At 36.6% G+C, this 21322-nt stretch overlaps 2 protein-coding genes across 12 annotated transcripts in view; one reads left to right on the top strand and one right to left on the bottom strand.

The window, feature by feature from the left end:
• Nucleotides 1-1958, bottom strand: part of si:dkey-178k16.1 (band 4.1-like protein 1) — a 52945-nt gene extending 50987 nt beyond the window's left edge. For 5 of the 11 annotated variants that reach the window (XM_043225058.1, XM_043225060.1, XM_043225063.1 and 2 more), the window contains exon 1: nt 1632-1954. The gene's annotated coding sequence lies outside the window, so the exon portion shown is untranslated. Of the gene's footprint in view, nt 1-1331; nt 1461-1631 lie in introns of those variants that run through there. The other 6 variants (XM_043225065.1, XM_043225061.1, XM_043225066.1 and 3 more) reach the window with 6 other exon arrangements.
• An 8449-nt stretch (nt 1959-10407) lies between these two features.
• edn3b (endothelin 3b) lies at nt 10408-19668 on the top strand. The gene is made up of 4 exons (XM_043225270.1): nt 10408-10624; nt 11795-11981; nt 17720-17860; nt 18333-19668. Exons 1-4 carry the CDS (start codon nt 10561-10563, stop codon nt 18379-18381), a joined length of 441 nt encoding a protein of 146 aa, XP_043081205.1. The 5' UTR covers nt 10408-10560; the 3' UTR covers nt 18382-19668.
• Nucleotides 19669-21322: the final 1654 nt, after the last annotated feature.

Below are 21322 nucleotides of genomic sequence, written 5' to 3'. Positions count from 1 at the left end.
AGCACTTTTTGACTTTATTGACCCTTTAAATAATGATGCAAATCAGAGATCACCGAGCAAGATGGACTTTTAACAAAAGCGGTATTTAGTCTATGAAACGCTTTAAAGCTAAATATATTACGACTAGAAAATGCGTGCAGCGATCACAGAAATTTCTGTGACTTCAAAGTAAGCATGTAGCACATCTCCATGAGCGCTGAACATCTGGAAAGCATCTAATTATTGTGTACAACATCTAATAGGCATCTCTATAAGAGAGGCGATTAATATGCTAAATTATATACGTCTCTACTATGTCTTTTTAACAGCTGAAAGGGAATGTTTCAGAGATGTATTGCAGATGAGCATACTCTCTAAAACACCCCTTTCAGATAATAAAGCCAACAGACATATAAAAGATCCAAAAGGGGGTTTTAGAAGTGATGCTGTTCCCACTTAACCCTCACAATTAATTATGATTTTTAAGATGCACGTGAAGACAAATAAATAACCAATAGTACAGCTGAAAAAGCAAATGTGCACGTGTTAAATCTGAACCGTCGATTCCAATAAAGAAGCTCTTTTTTCAGAGTGTTTGGTGGATGTTGAAAATGCTCAAAGAATCCACGGATGCCAGGCAACGTAGGGGACGCAAGCTACATAGTAAGCCATGTCCCAGATATGAATCGTTTCAATTACTTTTCCAGGCCCGCACAACATAATTTCAAACATTCCCAGATTTAAAAAGCGCCTAGATTTTGCAATCCAGTTGCTGGAGACCTTTCTGAGCTATCCATCTGAGCCTCTTCAGGCAAAGCACAGCAGAACAATCTGGCATGAACCACATGGGTTCTGTAGTATCAACAACAAGCCGCACAATACAAACACACCAACAAACACAAAAGTCCAGTTGTTTTCGGAAACGCGTTGGCAAATGTTCGTTTTTCTCCCAGCGTGCTCCTTCGGCTCTATTACATCGAGCTAACACGGCACGGCACCGGAGCGTACGTACTCCCGCGCTCTCCGTAAGTCTTAACAGCTTTCAGTTAATTGGCTTCTCGAGCCACACGAAGCGCGCGCGACTGCCCCCGGTGCCACACCCTCTTTTCATTAAACAGCCTTGACACCTCACTTACATCTGAGTCACCAATAAGCAACATTTGAATTACACCGAAGCTCCAGGTAACCTATTCACTCGGCGAAGATAAATGTTTTTGTGGGGTTTTTTTTCCTGCACGTGATACAATAACATGGCCAACGGGGAAGAAACACAGCCACCGAAAGCATGCTTTATGCAATATGTGAAGCATATGTGTGTTAAATATAAGCTCAAGTGAAATAGGTTAGTCTACCTGCACTGACATTCCACGTAGGCTATTGTTCCGTGTAACAACGACATCCTTTTACTGTCCTCTCCACTAAACCCAGTTTAAAAAAAAAAGACCACATGACCAAAAGCGGTAGCGAACCCTTGTTAACCGACCGGCCTGCCGCGCAAAAAGCCAGAATAACGCACGATTTTAGGCTCATCGCAAGGGCATCCGGGCTGAGCCCTGGCAGCCAGCGCTGAGAGGACGCGTTTAGCCTGTTTACGGCGCGCACTTCGCGGATAGTGAGCATACGCGGGATGACATCGCAACAAAGAGCCCTACCTGTCTCCCCAGGTTTGACGCGCGGATTTCCGTCCGAATGCCGAGCATTGAGGGCTCGCGATTGCCACCGCCCTGCTGCTTCTGCTCTCCGTCAAAGGATGGAGATCGTCCGAGAGGATGAATGAGCGGAGGGGGGGAGAGCGGCTCTCTCGGGCGGACGGATGAGAGGAGAAGAGAGGAGGAGAGGAGGAGGAGGAGGAGGAGGAGGAGAGGAGAGGAGCGTAGGGGGCGTATGCGCGCTGGAATACACCGAGCTCCTTCCTCGCCGCTGAGAGAGCAGCGCTCAACTGAACACGCGCCGATTTCATCATCACCGATGCGCTATACGCCTCTGATCCGCTTTATGTCCGTCCATAGGCACGAGCCTATTACTGTTATTCAGTGGAGAATGGAAGAAGCGCGTGAATATGTATATGAACATCTATAGGCTGTGCGTTGTGGGAGACAAATTTCTCCACGGTAAAAATGTTGTGTCAGGTAATATTGGACGTATGGTGGTGATAATATTTGAATCAGTTTATATAAGTGAAAATAGTATCAACTCTCTAATGGATGCATTATATTATCTGCCCATGTGTCTATCTATATATCATTTATTTATTTATTTATTTATTTATTCATTTATTTAATGTACTTGAGGTCTGACCGCGTTATTATAAACAAAATAGGAGCATTATTTAATTTTTTTGTAAATTAAAAGCCAGAAAATATATATCAAAGTAACTAAATTTTGAATATCGTCTTTAACCAAATAGTTTTGGTGACCATTGACTTTCTTTGTATGGACAAAACCAATTTTTTTTTTTTATGTTTCACAGAGCAGCGTTCTTTCTTCATTTATTTGTTATTAGCATGTTATATATTAAATTAATTATTTTGAATATTTATTTTGGTATTTCTTTTATTTATTTTAGCATAAAATAAGATATTTTGAATCACCAACATACTGTTCCACAAAATACCATCTTTTATGTCTCACAGAAGAAGGAAAGGCACACGCTTGGAACGACATGAGGGTAAATTATGAGAGAAGTTTCAGTTCTGAAAATGAATTTGAAACGAGTTGGTCTCAAACTAAAACTGCAATGAACCCGAGAATTAATTACTCACAAAAAAAAAGAACAAAATGTATTTTTCAACAATCCATTATGTATGTGAAGCAAAAATGATGAGAAAGAGGACAACTTTAAACTTAGTTCAGCATGTTCAAACATTTCAAATCCACATCCTCCTCCAGAAATCCAAACATCTCATGGCATATAGAAAGAATCCCAACCCCACGCAAACAGACAAAAAAACCCTGTGCGCGCAGCCGGTTTATGCACACAGCTGCTGATGGATACCCCTCACTTCTGATTTAAGTTCAGTTAAACGCACTGATGATGAAACTGAATGTAATCACAGAATTATTAAACGTCCATTCATTCACCGTGGCGTTAAACGAAGGCCTGCTGCCTGAGTTCCTATTTTTTATTCTTTTTAATAAAAGTTTAAAGTCTGGTTGAGCTCTAAAGTTCAAACCCCATACGAATAAGTCCGTCCATACGAATACTTGCAGTTGTTTCTGGAGTAATATTGCATATTCAGCTCTATTAAACAGCGAGGCTGTTGTCTGATGGGAAATGTGCTCTGTAGTGGGAGTGCATTTGTAATTACAGCTCAGGAAATGAGTGTGCATGCTGAGAAAATTGCAGCAGAGAGTTCAAACGACAGCCCTTACGTACACAAGTGTGCGTATGGTCACACGTGAGGCCATTATTCGAAAGATAGAGAGGATATTTCTGTTTGTCAAGAAACACTGACGGAGAACTCTCCTCGAATGAAAGAAATCAAGAACCGAGAGTATCATAATGAAAGAGCCTTACATAATAAATGTGTTTGGTACATCTGGCACTGTTGCCATTAATATTTCATCCAGAGGATGGCAGTATTTTTTTTTTTTCAGACCATGGTTCATTCACAGGCTTTTGTGTTTTGTTCACAGTGGCTTGATATGAAATACCCTACTCCCAAATGAACAGAACATGTGGGAAAATTATCGCCGGCGATGAGGGCGATCTTTCGAGTAATTACCATCATTATGCGTATTTTGCTGGAAAACAACACCCTTGTTTTCGGTCCTTTGTGGTTTGGGGAGAATGTCACGAAAAGTTCATTTGTCATGTTAGATAAAAACAGATAGATGGGGGGGAAAGAGATCGGGATCGTGAGATGTTTGTCATAACATCGCAACATCATTGAAAAGCCAGCTAAAATGGTAAGCTGCGACCGAAATAAGAGCCACGGATTTGGAGCGCAGCGGGGAGAACGACCCTGCGTTGCAAATAATGCAATTCAGCTAACTGTGCGCATAACATAAATTTGTTAAGCAGGCTTTGAAACACAGGAGAAAAAAAACGTCTGATGTCAAAAACGTCCAATGGTGTTTTGACGCAAATTCGTTTGACATTTTGCAGAAGCTATAGCCAAGTGAGGCGGATGGCAGCATGGACAGGTTGCGTGAGATGGTCCGCAAGCTACCATTAAAAGTATGCATAGTTACATAAAAAAATACATGCCAGACGTCATATTTAATATGGATTCACTTACAGGATAAATATGGTTTGTTTTAAATAAAGAGAGCGTGAGACCATGAAAAGACAGATGAAAAGACGTTAAAAAGAAAAAATGTGTCACTGTTCCTTTTTTAGCCAGTGTAAGAATAATATTTTTGCGTGTCGGGCCTACGGAGCTGATTTTAATGCATTAAAATGTACTTTTGCATGAGTCACCGTGATTTTTGATCTTGATGGAAAAACGGATCAAGTGATTCAACGCCTTCCCTGATAGAACAAGACTTGGTGTCTGTGCTGTGGAAGGTCACGGTAACTGATGAAGTGTTGCTTTAAGGATCGGATCGAGGGAGGGAGGTGTGTCTCACACCTCTTCAGTTCATCTTACTCATTGTACACTTACTCGGCGAAGAAAATGGGGGAATTTGTCTAACTTAAAAGGGAGGACAAATATAACAGCCGGTCAGATGTGGACGGGACTGTGTCACTGAGTTGTGTTAGTAATGAGATTCTGTTTCATTTTCTCCACCTACGCATTCATCTGAGGGAGAGGGCGCGTTATTCTTGCTGCGTTAAAATGATATTGCAATTTTTCCTCTTGAGAATATCGTGCTTGATGAGTGTGTGAAAAATTGATTTTCGGAGAATTTGATGAAAAATTATGGCCTGCGTTTTTTTGTTATTCAATTAATTAATACTGCAAGAATCTCGCTTGGCTTCATTTGACATAACTGTATCAATTACCTTTTTGTATTAAAGGAATATAAAGAGATGTGTTTTTTGACCTGATATGAAAAATGTGAAAAATGTAGCAGCGCGTTACTTGCAGACCAATCGATCCTCTGAAGTGAATGGGTGCCGTCAGAATGAGAGTCCAAAAAAGCTGATAAAAACAAAAAGTAGTTCTTAGAGACTTGTGGAGTGAAAATATGCATATTTGTAAGAAATAAATAAATCATTAAGATGTTTTAAACACTTTGCATGCATTTTTTCCCTTCAACTGCATGGTTTTAATTATATATCTATAGTGGGCTTAATAGTATGTGATGGTTTCTTTTGGCTCATGTTTTATATTCAAATTGTGCATGTCTAAAGAAAAGTGCTTGTTATAATGAATGGCAATAACAATAGCATGAATGTATTTTAGTACTTGTTAGAAGACACACAGAACAACCAGCAAAATCAGAAAATAATTTAGAGGAACACACTCATCCGTCAAAAAACAACAAAGTCCAAAACAATATAAACAAATTTGGCAGACAACAATGCAACCATCTTCATTATTCATGCCTATGTGTGAGCAGGCCTCGAGCACAGGACATGTTTACAGTGTATCTGGACAGAAGTAAAAAAAAATAAAAAAAATACTGCCAGGCTGATCTCACAGCAATTCATACATATTTTACCAGGTGGCCAATTCGTACCAATTCAAACAACCTCACTCGATCAAATTCATATGATTTTTGCAAAATCATACATATTTCACCATTTACCGATTCGTATGAGTTTGCACGAACGACCTACGCCTAACCCCACCCCTAAACGTGCTCGTCACTAGGTCAGTCGTGAGGTCGTATGAATTAGCCGTCCCCTATAAAACACGCAGGAATCTTTTTAGACCAACGTCACTTTAGGGCCTCCTCGATATGGATCCAGCCCTTTAATGAGTAGACTAGGCAGATAATCTCTCAGGTATGTGTTTCATTAACCTGGGCCAGGCAAGCGTTACGTGAGCCGGTTCCGAGGTCTCAGGAATGTAGCCTACGAAGGTCAGAGTCGTCATGTGAGATCCGCTTAGATAAGTTTGATGTATTCTAGCTGTATCTTCCCCGCATGCGCGTGCTTTACAGAGAAGCAGGCGTTCTCGTAGCCGAGCCTGTTTAACGCATCAAAGCGATGCAGTTTAAATTATATTTAAAGGTGTTACGATCAGACAGGGGTATTCAAATATCAAATATCAAATATCATATCAGCTCGGGGTGTGTTTAAGACCCGCTTTAATGGATGTTTGAAATTAAATTCCAATTGAGTGGTGAAAATTCAATGACACTTCCACCTGACTATAATTTCATTATGGATTATAAAACATAAAATACTAAGCCCTGGTCTGTGAACCATCTGGGAACGAAGGCGTCCAACATAATGAAGTAATCAGGTCTTAATATTGTCTGCCAATGCCTTGGATCTCACCGTCCCGAGTGCTCTCCGGCGCGTTGGATGCAATTTCAAGTCTATATTGATGCATTTCTTTTTAATGAATTGAAGCAGAACTTGGTGAGCATCCCCCAGATGCCTGCTCGAGTCAGACTCAATATAGCAAGAGAAGTACTGCCATTTTTCTAAACACTCACCCTGAATGCTCACAGCGTGTAAGCGCATTATGCAAACAAAGGGCATCTAGTTGCTCAAATTGCACACCGACAACTCGGTGACTTTCAGACCACGTTAGAAGCAGACAAAGCTTTCCCAACACAAAAATCCACTCCGCCTCCAAACTTTTTTTCTAACGCTGCTGTAAAAACCACGAAATAAAAAAGTTTGTATTCACTGCAGCCTTTCGTTCGGTCAGCTCTCTTGCACAGGTAGTTGGTTTGTTGTCCGATTTCATTCACATATCTGGATAGCTTCATCTCACATCAGTCAGATATTTCCTAGAGAACATTTCAGTAATAAAAGGCAATGTGGTTTTCGACAAAACCCTCTTTTTTCACACCTAATTTTTCACTTTCTTGGTCCGTTTTCTCATTCAGAGGGAACACAGCCAACATGTTACTTCTTTAGATAGACAGATCCTATCTATCTATCTACATCTACAGTGAAGCATGAAACATTGTTATTGAATTTCATCAAATTGACTTCACTTTTTTGTGCTTATATATATATATATATATATATATGTGTGTATATATACACATACATGCATACATATTGATATGTATGTATGTCTTCCAAAGCAAAGTTGTATAAAAATAGCTCCTTTCAAAACACCCTGCAATAAATCAACAAATCTGCAATAAATCAGTTTTATCAAGAGATTTATGTCTAAGTTAGTTGAGTTATGATAATACTGACTCATATTAGGCCTTTCATATTTTCTGAACACTGGCTGCATTTTAAACAATCTGGAGCTTGGGTTATTCCTTTTATTATGTTAAAGAATGCTTTTTATAGTGACCGTAGAGGATGATACACTGCAGAGGTTTGGCATCTTCACTTGGCATCTGTTTTTTAATGTTCTGTACCATCTGTGGAAACCTATAATGTGTGTTGTTTAACAGCTGATGAAACTGCTTTCCAAAAACTATTTCTGAAAGTCGTGTTTTTAATAACTGTGCGACGCTATTGAAGATGTATCCGTGTCGTTCATATTACGCAGATAGCGGACTGAAATAAGATCGGGAAAAAATGGTACATTTAGTTAGAGAGGAAGAAATGCTGGGGTTTTTTTACAACCGTGTGAATTTCAAGAGGTAATCTCTTTAAATTAAATAAAGACTCGCATTCTTTCCTTTATAGGTTTGTTTGTCATGAAATCACAGGAAATGTATTTGAAAAATCTGTGGAATTGTTTTTGTTGAAAATATCCTATATATTCGTTGGAGATTAAGATCGTAGTTTTTCATGAACTTTTCTCCTAAACAAATTATATTTCATAATCTCTCTACACTAATACTACAACTTCTGTACACTATTACATTTCTGAATGAGGTGTCGGGTTTGCTGTTAATAAAAATGCCTGGCCATTTTCTTTTTGCCCAAGCGTAATTTTAGTCAATAGAAGGGGCATTTTTACTAGCCTATATTTATTTCACATCCTGCAACGGTACGGTCAGGAAGGCGATTAAACCAGAGATTTTTTTTGCGCAGTTCCACAGCTGGTTCTGGGCGATGCTTCAAGTCAGTGTTGTTTTACTTGGCTGTACAATCAAACCGTGTTTGCTTTGTGCATACACGTATGTTTGAACACTGCTGTAACATATATATTTTCCTTGCATGTACTTAGCGGCTTTTGAGGTAGAGCTTCTTAAATGCTCAAACCTCCAGGCGGCTCATGCATAAATGTCCCCAGGAGTTTGGCTCCAAAAATGTTTTTCATCATAATAGCTCGGCGCTTATGAAAATGTTGTTTGTTGTTAGATAAGCACCTTTGGAAATGATATCCACAAAGGATATAGCACTTTAACTAGTCCAGCTTTTAATGGGTACAGCATGGTTATATAATGCAACATTTGACATGCATTTGATCTGAATTAATGCGCAGCCAGTCTATGGGTATTTCTGAATTACAATTCCTTTGCAATAATTGCAAAATTACAGCAACTGATATGAAAAACTTTCCCACTGTCCGCAAAAATGAGAGATGCTTGTGAGTGAATTGTTTCAGCGCTTTCCTCCCCCTCCGATATAATTGGTGTAGAATTCCTCTTTCTCCGGCGCAGTTACGGTTACGGTGCTGGATGGGAAAACGTCCTGATGTTTGTGGGTTTGACTTAGGTTTAGGGATAGGCATGTCTCATGCCCGAATACAGCTTCTTCCAAGACCCTTATGAAATTCAGATAAGTCAATGTGTCATTTTGCATTAAAATAATAGCACGTCTATCTAATAGGCTATTTTATCAGTCGGGGATAGAACATTAGATACAACCCAGAAGAAAGAAAAACGACGTTGTTGCATAACTCCGGGTACATTGTGAAGTAAATATCTGTGTCTTGCATTTTAATGTGACCAAATGACTAAAATTTAGGTGATAGATAACGCTGCCAGACCCTGGAGAGATTTATAAAGGCCTTGACATTCTCTGAGGGATACTGGCCGTCAAACTCTACACCGGAGAGGAAATTGAGGTCACCGGGACACTGAGGTGGGCAGTATAAATGTTTATTCGCTTTGAAGCCACTCTATAGTACCTTGTGGGTTAAAGGAAAAAGGTTTTCACTCTTTAGCGCCCTGCATAGAAGCTTCCGATTTACGTCTTAGAGTATACTTAAAGATTTTGACTTAGCAGTTTACCCCAAAATGAAAATGTGTTCAACCTTAGGCCGTCCAATTGGTTAGTGAGTTTATTTTTTTTTAAACTGAACAGATTTGGACAAATGTTATACATGCACGCCAATGGACACTATATTTTCAGTGAACATGACAAAAAAAATATCCACTGGAGAAAGCAGGAGGCTATTATGGATAGAGGACTCGCATTTTAGCTGAAAGCAATGGTTTAAGAAAAAAAGCCTTTATGATGAATTTCTTACAAACATCGGTTCGCAAACAGCACAAGATGCTTGTTGATGGCCTGGAGTTGTGTGGATTACCCCGTAATGTTTTTATCAGCGGTTTGGACTCATTTTGACGGCACCCATTCACTGCAGAGCATCCGCCGGTTAATGCCACATTTATCCATGTCTGTTTCCACGAAGAAACAAACACATCCACATCTTTGTACATTTTGCTCCTCTTCTACTTATTTAACATAAATTAAAAAGGTGAACAGGCTTATTCGGGTCAAAAATATTATTTAATGTCACTGTATCGATTCATACCGACGAATTTATTGGTTTTCAAAATACAATACAGGTTTTTATTCATCTAAAAAAATAAAAGTGCAGCAAAGCGCATTTGTTAAAAAAAAAAAAAAAAAAAAAAAAAAAAAAAGTAAATTCTTGTAGGCCCCGTTTACTACCTTCTAAAACCTTATAAAATGCCTTAAAGTGCCACATAATAACTAACACTGCCAGAAGGAAAATGTCACTGCCCGCAGGATCACTGCAATCTAAAAGCGAGGCTTGTTAAATGCCACAATTAACTTTCTACAGTTTTGCAAACTTGAGGTACCGAAAACCATATGCTCGGATTTCAAAAGAGGCCAACCTTAACGTCTTCCAGCTATGAAGGTAAAACAATAAATAACGGACTAGGTGCACCAACACGCGAGAATTCCTCGACTCCGAGGAAGATTTGCTAAAATTCCTGAAGTGGACTGTAAATAACGGTCTGTTTCAGGACCGAGGATATACTACACAAAAGGCTGAACGATAAAGGGACGTGTCCAAATTCCTGAGTGCGCTACTTTTTTTTTTTTTTATATCGCGCCGACACGATCTGTCACGCTTCGGTCGCTCGTCTCGCGCCGCAGCTCGCGCACGAGAGCGCGCGCTCACCGGTGGGTGGCGTCTGTAGCGCGCGCTATAAATGTACATTTTTGCCCGAAGAACGCGAACGCCCGGTGTGCTCGAGAAGATGATGCTCAGAGCTGGTTTGCGGACCGAAGTGGAATTGTTTTGGAAGACAGTTTTCATTTAGAAACTCGGATACCGCGTCTGATAACTTCTGCGCGTGTAGCCTTTACTGGTCGCGCGCTCAATAAGGACTCTGGTAAAAATGGCCAAACTGTTTCCTGATGTTCTTTTGTTAATTGTGAGTTTGTTAAACGTTTTGACCCTGGGTAAGTGCTCGAACTAGACTGAACCACTGTTTTCTTGTGAGTTTTACATAAGTGGGTTTGGAATTTATAAGAGCAATTGATAGTTTGTTATTTGACCAGTTTGAAGTTATATTTGTACGTGTTTTATTGTCACTATAGCCAGTGTTATGTAGCTAATTGGTGGGCTGATTAAATCTCTGAAATGAACATAACCAGGTCAGAATAAATGCTTAATTTTTTTTTATTTAAGGTTACATTTTGCCCTGTGATGTTAGCCTAGTATCATGAAAATCAAGCACATTTTCTTCAAACTTTTAATATTTCTCATGTTTTTTTTTTGTGCATTCTAATTAATCTCATTCATGCACTTGGGTTATTTTCATTAGATGAAAATAAATGAAAACCAACACAAGAAAAGAATGATAACATAATAATATAATAAAAAACATGATTTTTGAAAGGTAAACTCTTCAGTTTCTAATACATTATTAAAACTCAAAGCTGTATCTGTTGATATTATTTATTAATAAAATTTAAATGTATAATTAACCAGAGATAAACTGAACTAAATGATCAGTTGCATATACATTAATTAATACATTAGCAAAGATTATTATTGTGTTGCTCGTTGTTATCTGACACTTATTTTTAATTAATTTTAATGATGATGGTGATGATGGTGTTGATGATGATGATTATTATTATTATTAATATAAAGCACAACTATGGACAGTCACTGTCACCATATAAATACTATTATTATAATAATAGTGAAATACAATAGTGAAATAATAGTGAAATACTAAACAAGATAAAAGTGTTGCTTTTTTTATACAAAATCGTTGTATTTTATATATATATATATATATATATATATATATATATATATATATATATATATATATATATATATATATATATAATAAAATATTTCTATGCAGTGAAACAATACAACTGTATTACATTATGTTGTCGGTCATGAGGATCTAACGAGAATAACCAATGAAAATAATAGTACAAAAATAATCATAGGTTTCATTTACCTTATTAATATATAGTTTTGAGCTACGTTTTTGTTTGTTTCTCCCCCTTACGTCTGTACTAACCGAAGAGCATACTTTGGCATTAGCCATGTCTTTTGTTAATAATGTATTATTGTTCAAATGAAAGCTGCATCACTGTCCCGGACAGGAGAGCTGCACTCGTCTCCAGGTTTCCCTGAAGATTTGAAGAGCGTCATACATCAGCAGACAAAAGCAGAGCTGGCTTCAGCGTCACGCGGCCACACCAGAACCAAGCGCTGCACTTGCTACTCTTTTAAGGACAGGGAATGTGTCTATTACTGTCACTTGGGCATCATCTGGATCAACACCCCACAGTGAGTACTTTCACCACCATTCCCGAGATCCTCCGCAGTTCGCTGAAGAGATGCTAAAAATGATAAATACTTTGAGAATCGCTTTACTGTCTGTTTCAAACTAATTAAATTAAGCCGATTAAACGCACTGCAAATAAATAAAGTCCAAATGAAAAACAAAACGGTGATAACAATGATATTAATAATTAATACCACCCACAAGCCAAATGTTAATTGGTAAAAGGTCGAATTTTGAGCAGAAAGGCACATTCGCTCGTATGAATGAGGTATTGTTGGTTTGGTTTCAAGAGGGTTGAAGAAAACGGACTCCTGGAAAGTAATGTATTCCATGCATGAGATCAGGGCAGGGATTCTCGGTCACGCTGAAGGATCTGTTTGGAGCTTCTTGACTTGACTTTCTTTTTCCAGCCTGTAGCTTGATGAACGATTAACCCAGTGACCTAATATTCAGAACAGAAGCACTTAAAAGTAATTGGATACGGTTGTTCTGTTCATTCTATTGGACCAATATCGTTGAGTCATAGAGTAGTTGTAGTTTAGCTTGGATTATTGGGGGAATAACGAAGAATGATTAAAGTACAGCTTTATATTTTATAATTAAATTACTGAAACATATGTTTTTTTAACCTCATCTAAAAAGCTTTTGTAATGTTCAGTGTCACGTTTTATCAATTTAATGCATACTTGCTGAATAAAATTACTCATCTTTTTAATTTATTATTAAATAAACAAATTATTAATGAATTTATTACCCCCCAAAAAATGGTTAAACCCTAACTGAACGTGTATAAGTTACAAAAGCTTTCTATTTCCGATACTGTTCCTATTTATCCTGAAGAGGAACAAACTGAACACAACTGTTAAAAAAAAATTATAATAATGTTTCTTGTGCAAGAAATCATTGATTTCTGAAGTATCATGTGACACTGAAGACTGGAGTAATTATGCTAAAAAAATTCAGCTTTGCGTCACAGAAATGAATTACATTTCAAAATATAATACAATAGAAAACAGTTCTGTTAAACTCATAATGCAGTGTTACTGTTTAATATATTGTAAAATATGACATATAATATTAAACTATTAAACACATTATATAATATATAATAATAATACTATAAAAAAGTATATATATATATATATATATATATATATACACACACACACACAGAGAGAGAGAGAGAGAGTGTGTGTGTGTGTTGGGTAAGTTATTCTAAAAAATTAATTACTAGTTACATCTTCAACAGTATAATTAAATTATACAAATTACTCTCTCCAAAAAATATTTCATTACTTGTTACTAATTTGTTATTAATTAATTATGACTTCAATATACTGCTAATTACTGCTTATTAATACTTAATATTAGTAAACTACTAGTCAAATTTAAGATTTGGGTAGGTTAGAATAAGGTCTTGCGCATTAAAATGCACTTTTTTAAGCAATAATTAACAGCAATGCTAATATATGAATGCTATGAATGCTAATATATATATATTAATAGTGTCATATAATACTCATATATGTCACTGACTTAATAGTGTCTGCTCTTTATGTTGTACTTCATAACAAGATAAATATACAAAGTAATAAACAGCACAAAAGTCGGCATGCATGCTAATTTATACGCCTGCAGGGTTTCTTCCGACGGTACACACTTGCAGAATTAAGACCCAAGACCGTCTTGCCATTCTCCCAAATCAGTTTATACAGCTGTTATGAAAGTAGTTCTGTTTTGTAAGTAATAATAAAAAAAAGGGGGTTAGGGTGCCGTCTAGAATAGGAGCGCTTCACAGTGAACCGAAACTCAGCGAATCGACTCCCAGGTATAATGACTATATCTATAGAAAGCTTTAAATTACTACTGTAAATCTAAATAATTCAAATTGAAAGAAAAAGCTCTTTCATATATAATCCATAAAGATGCAGGTCTCTCTAAAGGTCCAAGGAGGAGATCGCGAGTCGTTTCAATATAAAAATCTGCTAAAAAAAAAAAAATAGCAGAAGTAAAAAAAAATAAAATAAAAGGCATAAAAATAAAAAAAGGCAAAGTTTAAAAAAAGGCCAGATTATATTTTGTTTCATTTTATAATCATAGCTATACAATTAAAAATAAAACACAAATTATAATGGCACATGTAAAAGTTTGTATAATTGTATAGCTGTGTATATTTTCTGGGTTTTATACTGTGTATTTTATTTTATATTTGTATTTATTTGTATTTGTATTTTGCAGCAGATGCTTTAAAAATTACTTTATCGCATTCCGGATGCTTTTCACTATACATTTTATGGTTAGTTTGAACATAAAACATAGTCACGGATTCATACATTCCCATTTGTAAAATAGGCTACAAATTAATATAATATAGTAATATCTCATGAAAGTGCATATAGTCTCACGACACTATCACATGACATGTATCACACACGACATTATAGCGTGTGCTCTTTATGTTGCACATAGAATTCACGTAGATGAAGCTGAAGTTTCTGCCACGCTTTTGATGTGAATGTGTTTCCATGGTGACGGTTACTGTCCATGGTGCTGATGCAATAGAAGCAGACGATTCTCAGAAATTAGACTTTGAATTAGATCACTTTTTTTTCAGCCAGCGCACGCAGTATACGTGCGTTAAAAAATAAACCCGCTTTCGGTGCCCATTTGGCTCGCTTGAGTAACTATTAGGATGGAAATGAGGTCATCCCCCACACACATTATTACTCTCAGACTCATTCCACATCCAGCAAACACAACTAAAGGATATTTTTGACCGTAGATATATTTGCTTTAAATATATAGATGCGCTAAGCAGCACAAATACGACGACATGGACCTCCGAATGAGTTATCGCTATTTAGCCGAATACATGAGAGAACGCCACAAGACTTTTAGTAGAGCGATTCAGATTGACGCTGAGGGTATTTAAACTATGACTTACAATGTGTTGTGGCACATCACTCACCATTGATATTGACAGGAATGCAGCTCGGACCCTTGGCTCCACACTGAAACCAAATGGTCAACATGAGAGCAAACACTTGTGATGTGAGATGAGAGGCATGCGCTCAGAAAGAGAGTACCGTAAAGAGTGGCTGGAGATCAGAGAGAAGCTGATATAAAGTGCATGGACGCTTTCCCAGATGAGACTGCAGAAAGATTTTTGGCCCTTGTTCCAACCCATCACTAGAGGCGGCCCCCTCGTGATTTATCTCCAAGTGTCAATGCAATTCCAGCTTTCTTTTAAATATAGCAGGTTTCTTTCCTTTTAGGTTTCTTGCTTGTACAATAATAAAACCATACCATACTTTACAAAGTTTCAGGTGTTAAAGCAGGGGTGGTTCCAGACCCTTTTTAGGTGGTCTTCAGCACCCCTTAAATTATAATCAGCTATCAGAAGCATCAGGAGAGTGCCTCTGTTTCTCCTTCTCGGCCAGTCACGTTGATTTGATTTGATATTAATATTATAGTAATACGCATGCTATAGGTGTAGCTTAACTTTAAAATAAAGCAACTTTACGTAAAATAAAGTGTTATCACGTAAACAGTTAAGAAAATATTGATATTGATTACATTAGGCTATGTTAATGTTAATCAAACAACAAAAGGAAAACGTGACATTGCTTCATAATACACTTTTAATAAGCACAGTAAAAATGCCGTTTTTTTAGGTTATTTATATCGTTGTATCTGTCCCTGAGGGCTAAGGCACCCTAAAGATGAACCACCTTTCTACTGTGCAACAGATTATTCTAATATTCAGAAAAACGTTTTTTGTGCCGTTTTGTTCTTTTTTTAAACAACGGTGGGTTAACCAACAGATTTTCTCTTATGTTCAGCAACAGAAAGAAAGTCATACAGGTTTGAAATGACACTTTAGTTTGGGACAGGTTCACGCTTTTAACTAGTTGCTTATTAGCATACCTATAACTAACATATTGCCTGAACTTCATTTTAGCATTGCCCGAAGTCTAAAGTTTTATTGAGACAAAAGTCATAGTTAATGGTTTGTTAATAGCGAGAATTGGATTTGTTTCTTTTTTTTCTTCTTTTTTGAAGAAATAAATACTTTTTTTCAGAAAGGATGTGTTGAATTGATCACATAAAAGTAAACCGGTCATGAAATGTACAATTTTATGTATAACATTTAAATATTTCTATTCCATATTAATATTTAACCTTCCAGCAGCACAGCTGTTTTCAGTGTAATATGTTCGTGTGACACTGAAAACTGGAATAATGATGCTGAAGATAGCTTTACACTTACTTAAGTACACTTATTTTGATTTGTAATACCATTATTGTTTTTCTTTTGATCAAATGAAGAATAAGAGAGAAAAATCTCACCGCCCCTCAACTTTTCAACAAGTAACGTAACCGTTTGTATTATAATCCGTATGCTATAATAATATGTGACGTTATATTCAAATAAACAGTGAGCATAAAAGACTTCTTTCAGAAACATGAAAGAAATAGCTGACCACCCTCAAACTCTTTGAAGAGTAGCGCATGTTCTCCTGAAACCGGTTTGGACGAAACGCCGTTTGTGTTTTTGCTAGTTCATAGTTCAGTCTGCGCTTCAAATCCGTGGAAATATTTGTGCAATTATTGCACGTCATGGCAGATTGTTATTTGTGACTGGACAGTGTCCGTCTGTTTCCCGTGCCAGAGGTGAGTTTAGCCCAATATGTGCCATGTGTGGCGTGATTTAAATTTTAATAATCTGTTTGGCGTGATTGCGAAGATCTGACTCATCTTTTATGGATTTGTTCTGTGTGATGCTTATACACCATCAAAACTACATTTCACCATGATTTACCGGCCTGCGTTTGGTCTCAAAAGCAATGCCATACCCTTCAACTTCCCTCCAACCAAATGAAACGGTTCTGAATATCTGTGCACAGGTGAAAAAGAAACAGCTTAATATAATATTCATAGGCAAACAGAAGTTGTCATGGCAGCACGTTTTTTTTTTAAAACAACAAAATGTTCGTTTTAAGAGTTTGTCTTTAAGCAAAACCTGAAAGGCAATTACAGCACATTCCTTGTGCAACATACTTAACAGAAAGGCCACATACACACTGGAGAGTATCAAGAACGACAACCGCATTTAATAAATCCCTTAATTCGTTCCAGAGTCTTGGATTTGTCTTGGTTGGCATAGTGATTTCCAAAGCAACTTTTAAACTCTGCTAACAGTAAACAGGAAACATGGATAGCAAGATGTTTGTAAGCTATATTCGACCGGTTATTATTAATTACTACATTTTAATTGAATTTCTCCTTTGATGCAGATGGTTCTTAAAGGAACAGTTCACCCACAAATGAGAATCCTGTGATCATTTTGTTGCAAAGCCATAAGATTTTTATTAATCTTGGAAACACAAATTTATATTTTTGATATACTGTGTTTTTAATGAAAGAGACAATTCACCGGAACTCAAGGTAGCCAAAACTTACAAGAAACAAAAAGCTTTGTAAAAATGAATCCATGTCAGTCAAACCGATTCATTCAAGTCTTGCGAATAGATTATTGCTTAGCATAAAATATCATTCATTCTGGCTTTTGCTTGCATATAAATAAGGACTGCCTTTTCATTTTTGGGTGAACTTTCTATTTAAGCAATGTTTTGTTAAATAATTTGTAATTATTTTGTAATTAATTTTATTATTATTCTATTATTTAGTTGAATTACTCCTAATATTTAGAATCCGAGTCTGTTTGTTCCGCCTGCAGGCGCACAGTCCCGTACGGCATGTCCAGTTACCGCAGTCCTCAGAGACTGAGGCGCTCCAGTGGGACCGTGAGGATGGCGCTTCGTCGCTGCACGTGTGCGGACCACAGTGACGCCCAGTGCTACAACTTCTGCGACGCAAGGTACACAAAACTAATTCATAAGCAAAATCATCTGCGTTCATTCATTGCACTTAAAAGGTCACTCCTCTCCAAAATGAACATCTTGTCATCAATCACTCACCCCCGTGCCGTTCCAAACCCATAAAAGCCTTCGGAACACAATTCGGAACGAGATATTTTGGATAAAAACCGGGAAGCTTGTGACTGCCCCAATGACTTTAAGTATTGAACGCTGCCACGGTCTAGAAAATTAGGAAAGACATGCTTCACTCTGTATTTTATTTTGAGGAGTCCTTGCAATTATGCATCATTTATTGTTATTATATAGTAAATACTTGTATAGTAACGAGGACACCTAAAAATAGCACGGTACCGTTTTTTTCATGTGTGTTGATAATTTCACAGATTCGATAGAAAACCGTAGCTTGTTCTAAATTTTTGATTCCATCATTATGTGTGATGATATTTCATGGTTCTGTTTTGAATCACAAAGAACAAAGAATGGGCCAGAGAGAAGATTGATAGGACGTTCACCTGGATAAAATCACGTCACACCTCAGGCCTCTGAAATCAGGACGGATGACCAACATCAAACCGGGCACCTAACTAGTCACAGCTTTTGGATATTTTACCGTTTTGGATTGAATCCTTCCCCACATTCCTCACCGTGTTATATTTCCTGGAACGACCTTGACTCATCTGGTCCACGGTAACAAGTGAATTCTTTAGAAAACTCTTTGCAGATTTCGGAAGCATATCTAGGACCCGCGTCCTTTCTTCAAGGGTTATATTCACTTGTTTCAGCCTGACTTTACATCTAATACAAATATTCAGTGGATGTCCTTGAATTCGGGAGTCTCGCGGCATTGGAAATAGACCTGTAAAATAGACTCGGCATTATCTCAACTCCGGGCTGATTTTCAGAGAGCGCACGGAGGGATTACTGGGTGAAGATGGAGATGAAGTCGGCCTTGAACTGTTACGTGTACCGAGGCTCCTTCACTTCGGCTGATAGCAGGAAATTAAACGTTTAACATTGTTATTTTGGATGAACTGTTAGGAACTCGAAGTCTCCTGAGAGAAAGATTGCCAGATTAACCGCCGCAATTTTCAACCTCCTGAAATTATCCTCTACATTTTTGCTCACTCCAGCAAAATGTATCCCTTTTCCACAACAAGATATGACATTTTATATTCCTAGGATGGCTTTGAGTTTAAATGTTATTATTCATGCATGAAATAATGGGTCCAGTGAGGCCAATACTGAAAGCTGAATATTAAACTGAATGGTCTATTACTCTAATGCTACATATATATTGAATATATATATATATATTGAATATGTATATATGTACAATGTTGGGGGTAACGTATTACAAGTAACACAAGTTAAGTAATCAGATTACTTTTTTCTAGTAAGTAACGCATTACTTTTTAATTTACAAGAAAATATTTATTGTAAATAAAAATAAGAAGAAGAAGAAGAGCACCAGTTATTTTGTTTTTACCATTTATTGACTGACAAGTTTCCTGTCACGTTGGGAGAAACCAGAAGTGCGGAGGTGTTGTGTGCGCTGTGTGATACAGTGCAGTTCTAGACTAAACGTCACCTCTCTCGCAGTTCAGTTCAGTTTTCGTTAAAATTTATTACAAATTCAGAATATGTTGCAAACCTGTAATAATTAAATATGTTAAATAACACAAACATGTCTAACCCAGTAACCCAACCATACTAATAAGCAAAAATAACTTTAGATAAACTAACAATTGTTTTTAATTCTTCTCCTGCATTCTACTGTAAAGACACACATTTACTTTCCCTTAGTGTGCTAGAGCCTTTAATTTTGAACTACTAATATATATATATATATATATATATATATATATATATATATATATATATATATATATATATATATATATATATATAAAATAAACAATCAAGTGCTACTCATATTTAAAAAGTAATGTGAAAGTAATGTAATAAGTTACTTTTTTATGGAGTAATGCAATATTGTAATGCATTACGTTTAAAAGTAAATTTCCCCAATTACTGTAAATTCAAATTATAAAAAAAAAAAAAAAAAAACTAATTTTAAATAAACAACTAAACCAAAACAAATTAATTGAAAAAAACAAGTAAAGTGAAATAAGAATAGTGTTTTGTACTAACAAAGGTTTAATTTACACACAAGTTCTTCTTTTCAACACCTAAAATGATTAAGTGCACTATACTGTGTCTATAATTCAAACAACTCATTTATTTAATTTGAGCCAACCCAACCTATTTGCAAAATTGAATTTACTTGCTGAAAGCGTTACTCCAGTAAATGACATGATTTAAACAACTACGACAAATGTTCCTTACGATACAAACATACCATTTCAAATCAATCGAAGGCAGTGACAGGTAAAGGTTAAATGTAAAGCTTTTCAATGCAGTTTCAACATGCGTTGCAGGCATTCTGAAACAAACAAAAACAAACGGATTTGGAGAATGCTTGTAAAAAGTTTTCAGCGTTACCTGTCGGCCTGCACTGCCGTGCCATTTGATTAGCCATTCACCAAAACGTATTATGGCATCATTTAATCAACCATAACTTTTGTTTATTTTTACAACACAAATAAAGACATTTTAAAATAAAATCCGATAACTTTCTATCCTTCAACTGAACTAGGTGGGGGTGAACTAGGTATATAATCAACATTCATCTTAATGCAGACATCTCAGTAACATACCAGCCAATACAAAGCTTTTACTCCAATTTAAAATAAACGTTTCGTCATCAATCACTTACCCCCATGTTGTGCCAAACCCTTAAAACTTTCCTTGTCTTCTAAACACAATTTAAGGTATTTTGGATGAGAACCAGGAGGCTTGTGTCTGTCCCCAGAAAAGTATGAAAGACGTCCTCTGAATAGTCCATATGTCATCAGAAGCTCTCAAATTCAAAACGCTGCTTACATGCATGCTCTAGCCTTTATTATTTCTTCTTCTGTTGTTTTATTGCACATTATTAACACATTAGCACACTGCTGCCTCCCACTGGTGAATCAATGTCATTGGTCTTGTTGTGGCTGCTTAATATTTTAAGTAAGGCTTACTCATAGCAGCCAGTAACTTGTTTTACTCACTTAAATTGATCTGTAACTTAATAAAACCAGTAAAGGGAAGTGAAGTAAGATAAACTGTTGGATTTTACAGTATATATATATACTGTAGTCTCAACACTATTTAATTTTCACTGATAATATCTGTGTTTGTAAACCCATTCAATTATTATATGGTCACTTTTACAGTGTTATTAATGACAAACCTGATTTTTAGTAACTTTTAAACAGTTCTGTATCATCTAAAGTATATCCTGACCCCTGTTTTAATTTCAAACTAACTGTAAACTGGCCAGATTTCTTTAAAAGTGCAATTCACCAAGATGGGTTCATAATAAATGCGGGCTGCCTACGTGGCACAAATGCAATAAA

The sequence above is a fragment of the Puntigrus tetrazona genome, chromosome 23, assembly GCF_018831695.1.
Source record: "Puntigrus tetrazona isolate hp1 chromosome 23, ASM1883169v1, whole genome shotgun sequence".
Classification (NCBI taxonomy): Eukaryota; Metazoa; Chordata; class Actinopteri; order Cypriniformes; family Cyprinidae; genus Puntigrus; species Puntigrus tetrazona.
The sequence above is the reverse complement of the archived record's forward strand: the minus strand, read 5'-3'. Positions and strand labels throughout refer to the sequence as shown.

What these genes read in the sequence shown, in the direction of transcription:
- edn3b (XM_043225270.1), top strand. Translation starts at nt 10,561, where the DNA reads ATGGCCAAACTGTTTCCTGATGTTCTTTTGTTAATTGTGAGTTTGTTA. An exon ending in GTTAAACGTTTTGACCCTGG is followed by an intron (nt 10,625 to 11,794) that starts GTAAGTGCTCGA and finishes TGTCCCGGACAG; the next exon opens with GAGAGCTGCACTCGTCTCCA. An exon ending in TACAACTTCTGCGACGCAAG is followed by an intron (nt 17,861 to 18,332) that starts GTACACAAAACT and finishes TGAATCACAAAG; the next exon opens with AACAAAGAATGGGCCAGAGA.